The sequence below is a fragment of the Silene latifolia genome, chromosome X (genome assembly GCF_048544455.1).
Source record: "Silene latifolia isolate original U9 population chromosome X, ASM4854445v1, whole genome shotgun sequence".
Lineage (NCBI taxonomy): Eukaryota > Viridiplantae > Streptophyta > Magnoliopsida > Caryophyllales > Caryophyllaceae > Silene > Silene latifolia.
The window spans coordinates 92,521,251-92,530,804 of NC_133537.1; the positions used below are offsets into that span (position 1 = coordinate 92,521,251).

The window sequence follows — 9,554 nt, forward strand, 5'->3', positions numbered from 1 at the left end:
GTGATTTCTGACTCTGGTGCTTGGAATCAGTTAGTCTGGCCACATGCTAATTTGTATACTTTCTAGTTTATATATATATATATATATATATATATATATATATATATATATATATATATATATGCGGTTCATTATTGTCAAAAAAAAAAAAAAAAAAAAAAAAAAAAAAAAAAAACCAACGACATCCTCTTCCCGAGAACATTGTGAGAGTAGGGTGGCATGTTTTAAATAAGTTTGGGCATTAAACCGACCGTTGCTCTATCTTAGTGGAGGAGCAAGAGGGAAAAACTAGCCGTTGCTCGAGTTTGCCCCCTTTTTTCTAGTTTCAATTCAATTCATCAATCAATCCTTTTTTTTTTTTTTTTTTGGTACATATCAATCAATCTTGATACTTGAGTCTATTAAACTACCATACATAAACCCCACCATTATTCCCCCACTAATCCCTAAATCCCACTCCTACAAATCTATTCTTCTCTTCTCATAAATTCATTTGAACAGCTAAACAAACCCAGAATCATTAAATCTCAAAATCTTAAGTAAAGAAATCTTCAATGGCTTCAAGAACAGTTACTAAAGACATCATCACTCTCCGTGGTTCCGCCGCAATCGTCAGCGAATTCTTTGGTAATATACACTTATTATTACCCTAATTATTATACCCAATCACCATTTCTTAACCAAGTTTCTCACTTTCTTCCATTTTCTCACACCCTTTTGTCTTAATTTTGTAGGGTATGCTGCAAATAGGTGAGTAGTGTTCCCATTTCCCCCCTTTAATTCAAATTTCATTTCCGATTTTCCGCGTAAAATTTGAATTAATGAACCCTTTATTTTTCCCAATTGATTGATGTAATTAGTATCCTGTACAATCGTGGAGTGTACCCAGAAGAGAGTTTTGCGAAAGTGAAGAAATATGGATTGCCAATGCTTCTTACTCAAGATGAGGGTGTCAAATCTTTCATTTCTAATCTCACTGCTCAACTTTCGGGTTAATTTTTCTTCTTTTTTTCTTTTTCGGGTTAATTTTTCGGGTTAATATTCATAATGCTTTGATTTTTCTTAATTTGTTGGATTCGGTTTTGACTGTAGAATGGCTTGAATCTGGGAAACTACAGAGAGTTGTATTGGTGATAATGAGTAAAGCCACTAATGAAGTTCTTGAAAGATGGAATTTCAGCATTGAGACCGATTCCGAAGTGGTTGAAAAAGGGTAAAAATTAAATCCTTTTTCAGTTAATTAAAATTAACTATGTTTGTTGATTGATTATTGTTTTTCAATTAAAAAAATGGGACTTGATTATTTTTCTAGGGTTTCAAAAGAAAAGAGTGACAAGGAAATAATGAGGGAAATACAAGCAATTATGAGGCAGATTGCTTCCAGCATCACTTATTTGCCTTGCCTTGATGAACCATGTAATCAATGAATCTCAAAATTTATTTGGTTGTTTGCAGTTGATTTAGATTGGAAGAAAAACTGATATTTGACGGATAATGTTCGATATGTTACAGGTGTATTTGATGTCTTAGCCTATACTGACAAGGATGTCGAGGCGCCCTTCACTTGGATTGAGAGTGATCCTAAGTTGATTGCCAATCCACAAATGGTGAAATTGCATTCTTTTGATACCAAGGTAAAGGATAGACTAGTAGTTTCGAAGCTTTTTATGCCAATAGTTCTGTGAGACTGATAACGCTGCATTTGTTGCTGTTTTATGTTGCAGATTCACAAGGTTGACACTCTTGTGTCTTACAAAAACGATGATGACTTGGATGAACAATAGGATACTTTGTAGAAGCTAATAAGAAGAATCATGTGTTTTCACGGTAGGATTGAACAATGCAAGCGATGTTTATGTGCACTATTATGCGGTTTTGTGAATCATTGATTCACAATTTTGTAAACTTGATCTTCAGTTGGTGTGACTAATGTTGAATTTGTTGCTGTCAATCAAATTTGTAACTTAATCTTTATAATATGCTTTCACAAGTCAATGAGAGAGCCTATGGAGAGTACAACCGGATTAAATATGACCGTTACAAGGAAATGGACCTCTTCATGGTCACATGTTTGTATTCGCTGTATTGTTGTTTCCCCTTTCTATATCACACACATGCAATACAATCAAATAGGGAAGAGGGAACGGATAAGCTCGTTTTCTTATGGAGCAGAGATCTTGTACATTGTTTTTCTCTCCATTTTCTATTATGGATTATTTTACATCATTATGATTCTTCCCTCATCCAATTGGGCACGCCATTGAAAGGAAATGGAGAGGAGATGAAACGGAATGGAGAGGAGATGAAACGGAGATGATCTAAATTGCGCCTTATGATGCCATTCTCACCCAATATCTATATGAGGTTCATTCTCACTAGTATAAAAAAGTCATCTCTTGTGTCTTTTGAAGGCATGGTCCACAAAAGATGTTATGTTAGTACTCAACTCTTTTGCTTGTTTAAGTCCTGAGACGATAGAATAGGGGTCCCCCTTATTGCAGTTCATTTGCCATTGCTTACACGAAAAGAGGGAAAAAAAATACAATTGAAGAGCATACGGGATGCAGATGAGCTCGTCTTTTATGCCACCATACAGTGTAATTAAAATGTCCAATTTTTTCGCATGTTTCAGCCTTCACTTCGTATCCTGACTTCGTCATAAGTTTTTAACACATTAGTTCACTCTAATGTGTTAGAGCTTCCTTTATGGAGGAACGTCGATCACTCTAATGTGTAAAGATGATAAACCGATTCAGAAATTTGTCTTCAGATTTTAGCTTTCTCTTAACTGACAATCGAGCATAGAACGAATAGCGGTGCACAAAATACTTGCAAATTTAAGGTCAACCACTGTAACGTGTAGAAACAGTAAACCAATTCAGAATTCTGTTGAAACTGTGGTAGACATACAAGAGGGTTTTATTTTAAGTCGAGACTTTGCAAGAACTAAAATGAACGACGACAACAACAACATCAACATCAGAGCCTTAATCCCCAAAATGATTTGGGGTCGGCTGACATGAATCATCTTTTCGAACCGTCCATGGGTGAACGCACACCTCAAAATGTGAATAAAAAAAAGGGAAGATGAAAAACAAAAAGGAAGAACGAAAATGTAATGGAAAGTCAAGGTGAACTTAGGGGTTTTAAAATCGAATTCCGTCTTTCTTTTATAAAAACTTAAAATTTAAATCGAGAGAAAAGATTAAAACGATTTTTAAAAACCGAAATAGAGTCAAGGATCCGGAATGAACCAGGTAAAATCTATAAGAAAGTGGTTGGTGAAAAAGTGTAATACAGGGGAGAAAAATAAATAAATTAATTTTTTAAATTAAATAAAAAAAACACTAAATCTGTCAAAACATAAAATACTAAAAATCCACATGTATCTTTTCCCTCCATTGTGCCCTCTCCGTCACCATACTCTCCTCAAGCCCCAAAACTCTCATATCGTGTTGTATCACTCTCAACCATGTCTGTCTCGGTCTCCCTCTGCCTCTAGGGACTTTTTTTCTCAAGTCTCAGCCTCCTAACCACAAGGCCCATAGGTCTCCTTCTCACATGGTCAAACCATCTTAGTCGGTTTTCCATCATCTTGTCCTCTATTGGCGCCACTTTTACCTTTTCCCTAATCACCTCATTCCTTAACCGATCTTTCCTTGTATGTCCGCACATCCACCTCAACATGCGCATCTCCGCCACACTCATCTTTTGAATGTGACAATGCTTCACGGCCCAACACTCGGAGCCGTAAAGTAGGGCAGGCCTAATTGCCGTGCGATAAAATTTTCCCTTTAATCTTTGGAGCATACCTTTATCGCATAGAAACCCTGAAGCACTCTTCCATTTCAACCATCCCGCTTTAATTCTGTGAGCCACATCTCCGTCTAACTCCCCATCTTTTTGAATAATAGATCCTAGATATCTGAAGAAATCCGAACCCTCAACAACAATTCGAACCCGCATTAGTGCTGGTATGATCGAACCCAATTAAAATGAACGACAATGCTCAAAATATGAAGGAATCGAAAATGTGTATATACAGATATAACCCAAATAATGAGGCAAATTTATATGTACAAAAACGTTTCTGTCAGCATACCTTCAAGCTGTAAAAGTCCTACAAGTCTACAACACATTTTCTGGTGAGACATTTGGGTTACAAAGTGAAATAGAAAAAGAGACGACAATATATCTCAGTGATTTCAGTTCACACCACGATATAATGCATCTGGGCGAAGATCATCCAAATTGTCAAAATTCCGGTATCCACTCAATTCCCTAAGACAAGACCATCCACGACGGTTCATGAATTCACGGAAATCCTCCTCGGTGTAAAATGTCTTTTCTTCAGTGTGGGATATGGTCTGACCAGGAAATGGAATATGGTCTGATTCCTCATAATGGCACAATTTTATCATCATACCTGAAAGCACAACGCGGGTTAAATGGGAATGCCTATAAGGGCCAACAAAATGTCAATCAAACTACTCTTCTACAGCTCGTGGCTATCCATAAAAAAATAGAGCTACCAGAAAATAGTAACCATAGGGGATCCACTTACATCAGCTACTCTCTAATGAGACATATAATAGAGAGTTCTATTATAGTAATCATTAAGGAATGAATTAGCTGCATTAATGATTAGTGAATAATAGAGTTCTAAAAGTATTGTGCGAGACAGATCAGGGTTTCCATCCAACTACACTAACTGCATTCTGTCAAAAATTCAATAAGAGTCAGGACATACCTTCATCAAGGTGTAGAGTGTAAGTGCCTAATGGCATGTCCCTATCAAGCGAGCGAACAACCTGATCCTCGTCTTCCAACCAAAATGCCCGCTTTGTTCTCAACCCAAATGCAGATCTGATCACATCCTTAATGGCATCGGCAGTACCATCTACACCAATCCTTCTAGTGTAATCTCCCCATTTGACAGTAATCACCCTTCCTCCATAAGATTGAGTATCATCACCTGTGAAAAGGCTAACAGATAAGAACTGGGATTACAAATGCCACCTTAGGCTTAGACTTATGCTCAAATAAGATGGAAATATGTTTTACCATGATTTCCCCTATCTTCACTTTCCTTTTTTAAATCTAAACGGCCTTTGTGTGTTTTCTTTAACACACTAGAAAAATTTGTGTCATCCAACCCCCTTCCCTGCTATAGGTATGAGCTTTGTGGCATTGGGGTAATACTGTTGTACTACATGGTCATGTCTTCCATAGGTCAGAAGAATTGCCTCCATGCCCGGCAAACATAGAATATCCAATTATGTTTCCTGGTTCAAGCTGGCCGGGACGCAGGTTCCCGAAGAGGGAAGCCCAACGACCAAAACCGAGTGAGCATCTGTCCACGTCCGGGTCCATTCCAACGTTTATAGTTGAAAAGAAGAGAAAGAAGGGAGTTTTCAAACCAGAATTTGAAGACCCGCTTCCAAACCTAAGTGGCCTTTCTTAAAGACTACCAGCCTGCCTGAGTGTCCGGCCGGCTCCGTGACCGAAAAGACCTAATGGGCGAAGCGTTCCACTAGCCACGAGGCGATTCGATTTCTCCTGATCCAGCTTCTACAGCTTTTAGTGTTCTACGATTGACCTCCGAATAATGATTAGGTAGTTCCAATCCTTCCTCCTTTAGAGGAACTTGGGATTCCTCCAAGCAAGCTAGCTCGCACTTTTTTTGTTTTCTTATTTCGAGCTGAACGAGGGCTAAATAAAAAGTCAATTAAAAAAAAGTAGACAAGTCGAAACCCAAACACCTCAGAGATAGATATAGAGGTAGGAATTTTTCGAACGAATCGCACTCCTATTTAGGACGAGACAGAATGGGCAAGCACAAACGGTCTAGTGTCCAAGCCGAATGAAGAAAGAGATCTTGCCTCCAACTCAGAACAGAATGTTCATTCCGAGAATCTCTTTTTTTTTTTTTAAGACGCGAAGCGCATGCGGAACAGACACAGAAAAAAGAAGTTTGCTTGCTTAGTGCTTGCCCATCAGGAGTTTGCACGGATTTGGCACTGGATTGTCCCCAGATCCTCATGATGAGCACATCAGAAAGAACTTCAAAGAATTGGCTTGCCGGGAATTTTTTCCTATTTCCAACTTAATGAGGGCCACCGTGCCAGCCTGAAACCTCCAAAAGAGCAACCTCTCTTTGGTCCATTACCTTTCCAATAAGTCTCGAGTCTAAATAAGATGATACCTATTAAATAAAGGTAGAAGCTCCTACCGTCCAGGAAGCAAGAGCTGAACGGAATCCAATAAAAAAGATCGCCTAATTCCAGTTAAGAATTTAAAGGGAGGTTTGTGATGATTTTCAATCTTTTCTACATCCCTCCTCGCAAGCAGACAAGATGAAAAGAAAAGTGGAAGGACACGGAGACGGTGACTCACCAGTCAGGTGCTGCGCTTTGTAGGCAAGGAGCAAAGCCAACCACAGCCCCCACCTAGCTACTCTAGGATGGGGGGTAGGCCCTGGTGGGAGCCACTGCCTTAAACTCCGTTGTGGAATGCTTACTTTGCCTTCTTGAAAAAACTGCAAAAAGCTTTGAACTTTATGTCGAGCCAGCCTCAAAGACTAGCTCCTCGACAGAGCAAGCGATGTACTTTCAAGTCAAAGCCCCCAGCTGGAATAGACCAGACAGGTCAGACGGTGCAAGTCTGTTTATGATTAATAGTCTAGGTGGTGTTGAAGCTGCCAAATCCCTTCAAGCCTCTTTCAACTAGTTCCAATAGTTGTCTTAAAACTTAATTAAATACTGTTTCTGATGACTATACAGAAAGAAAATTGATAGCATATCAAGCAACCATAAGTATTTAGCGTAGCTCATAACTCACCATTTCCCGGGGTCTCCCGCCAAAATGACGGAGGAACACCACCGTCTGTTACAGCATCAGCAACAGTAATGGCAAGAGGGTGTCCTTCATGATCCAAACGTCTTTCCAAATTCAGTGTTGGTCTCCCATTAGCTTTAAAAGACACGTTGAGAAACACCTTTGTTATAAGTAGTCAACGGAGACTTGTAACCAATAAGAAAAACAAAGACTAAGTAGAAGAAGGTTTGTGATATGAAAGCCGAGAAAAGTATACACTTAGGAGACATCATAACTCATTTCTTAATGGTATCAATCAACTTGAAGAGCTAGAAAGAGAAAACGAACTCTGCCCATTTGAGGAAAATAAAAAGATCTCTATACCTTCCATTGGTCCAAATGGAATACTAGCATCATCAATACCTGTGCAAGATAATTACGTAAGCAATGTTACAACTTACAAGGATAGTCACATTTTTTTTTTTTCGTTTAGGGGGACGGGGTCATAATTTTCCCATGTAATACGGACAAAAAAACAATACGATACTATAGAAAACATGGTAGATTAGTTGCAGTTAGTGCTAAGATAGCACTTAGCAGATACACAGCTATATCCTATACTACTGTCATTTAACATTCACTATTTGAAAAAAAGCTTCTTGAAATGCTCGCTTTTAGTAAAACCAAAAAAACTCTTATAAACACTTCTACTTGGAAGACAGAACCGCTCAGTTGAAAGTGTTGGCATATCATACAACATTGCAGAGAAAGGCAACAAACATGGTGGATCAGTTGCAGTTGGTGTTCATTATCATCAGCTACCCATCAAGAAAAGATCCTAGTCATGGAACTTATAACATGACCGTCCAGTCCTAACAGTGGCACTATTGCAATCCTACAGTACTAACAGTCAGTCACAAGTGAAAATCACTACTTTTTCTTCATGCCTCGTGGGGTCATAACCATGCAGTAAAAGGTGAAGGAACATTTTACTAACAACATTATCGAAAGCAGGGCTGTTTACTATTTATGAACACTAGTGACTAGATAGATATACATTCTAAAGGCGTCAAGTCGGAACATCCAAAGAGCTAGTTATGATGAAAACCGCCTACCAGATCTGGCTCAACACAGTTGACTGTAGAATGGACCGATGGATGCCATGGGCCTTGATCTATACATACTAAAGAAGTCTAGTCGGTACAAGGAACTAGTTATGATGAAAAACACCTACACTCCGGGCTCAATACAGTCATTTGACTATATAATGGATCATTGAATGCCATGGGACTCCCTTTGTTATCCACGATTAAATGGCAGGGTAACAAAGCAATGGAAGTGGAGGGAGCCTGATAGCAATTTAGGATTAATACCATCTCTCCTCGTATAATCAAAGGAATAAGAAGATTGCTAGACCTCAAATTTCAAATAGATTAGGAAGGGACTTGCTAGTCATTAGCAGTTTGAAACAAGTTTAGATACATTGGTTTTTGCTTCCAATTATTTTTAAGTACTCTGTCTCCCCAATTGGGATAGAAAGTGAGACACTCTTTTGGTGCAAGACTTATCATTTTCTATTCGGGTTCAATTAATAGATCTGACATAGCTAGCCCTGATGCTAAGGCAATTTTACTAAAAAATTTGTAGAAGCTATTGAAGGAGCTATTACTTACATTCCTATTGACTGAAACAATGTTTCAAACTTGAACACCAAAGGAAGGACGAAGAGGACCTAATCCACCATTATTCACCAATAGAACATACAATACTCTGATGACTGATCCTGATTATAGGTAGGGGAACCTAGCTCGTAGCAAGGGGTAGCACTCGCTTCCCCAAACTTTTGAAAAATCGTTACTATCATCGATTTTGCTACCCAAAATTTCTTAAATATGAGACCATAGCACAAGTATAAAACAACATGGGTAAAACTCGCTACCCCAAAATTTTATTTTTAGGTTCGCCCCATTTATAGGTGCATAAAATAGCAACTCACCACCTACATAAGCACTAAGCATATATATCACTTACGAAAAACAAAATGAGAAAACGAACCTTTATCAGAAAAATGCAGGAAAGAATCAAGTTTAGAGGAATCATCATGTTGATTATGCCTGGAAGCAGCAGCCGCGGCAGAAGACGAACACTGAGTCCTATCTCTAAGAATCTCATCAATCTCTTTATAATACGACATCTTCGCCAACCCATTACTATGACTATTACTATTATTACCATTACCAGTACCAGTATGGTGCTTAACCTTTTTAAACTCCTTTAGTAAATTCCGCCATTTATCAGTGCACATAGTAGGCGAACGATCAAACCCACGATCACGCATCTTTGACGAAATCTCCTCCCAAAGATGTTTGTTGGATTTAGAGGTGTTGAAGAGTGGATCCATGTCTCTTCTGAGGCTGATTAGGGTTCGCGTCTCGTCTTGGACCCATGTTTCAGCCCGTTTCTTAGTCGGGTTGGTATGGTGATTGTGGTGCTGTGATGAGGTTGGAGTTGGGATTACTTCGATCATCATGTCGTTGTTATGGGTGGTGGTGTTTGTTGTGGTGGTTGTGTCGTCGTCCGTCGTTGCGTCGGAGATGTACATGGTTTTTTTAATTGGGGGTTTTGAAGATTAGGGTTTGGCTGAAATTGATTCGATTAGGGTTTTCAGAGGATCAACTTTGGGGGTTTTGGACAAGATTTTGGGGAATTTTTGGGGGTAACAATGTAATTTAGATTTC

At 38.8% G+C, this 9,554-nt stretch overlaps 2 protein-coding genes across 3 annotated transcripts; one reads left to right on the forward strand and one right to left on the reverse strand.

Moving 5' to 3' along the window:
* The first annotated feature begins 252 nt into the window (after positions 1-252).
* LOC141623463 (mitotic spindle checkpoint protein MAD2) lies at positions 253-1,995 on the forward strand. Its single transcript, XM_074439573.1, has 7 exons — positions 253-627; positions 735-750; positions 861-991; positions 1,093-1,213; positions 1,313-1,416; positions 1,513-1,634; positions 1,725-1,995. Exons 1-7 carry the CDS (start codon positions 555-557, stop codon positions 1,782-1,784), a joined length of 627 nt encoding a protein of 208 aa, XP_074295674.1. The 5' UTR covers positions 253-554; the 3' UTR covers positions 1,785-1,995.
* Positions 1,996-4,017: 2,022 nt separating this feature from the next.
* Positions 4,018-9,554, reverse strand: LOC141623462 (trihelix transcription factor GT-1-like). 2 transcript variants are annotated; one of them, XM_074439571.1, is made up of 5 exons: positions 8,872-9,553; positions 7,201-7,239; positions 6,841-6,972; positions 4,751-4,975; positions 4,018-4,426 (listed from the first exon to the last, which is right to left on the reverse strand). In XM_074439571.1, the coding sequence occupies exons 1-5, from the start codon at positions 9,416-9,418 to the stop codon at positions 4,206-4,208; spliced, it is 1,164 nt and encodes a 387-aa protein (XP_074295672.1). In that variant the 5' UTR covers positions 9,419-9,553; the 3' UTR covers positions 4,018-4,205. The 2 variants fall into 2 exon arrangements, with proteins under 2 accessions (XP_074295672.1, XP_074295673.1); XM_074439572.1 differs by lacking the exons at positions 6,841-6,972; positions 7,201-7,239 and having other exon boundaries at positions 8,872-9,554.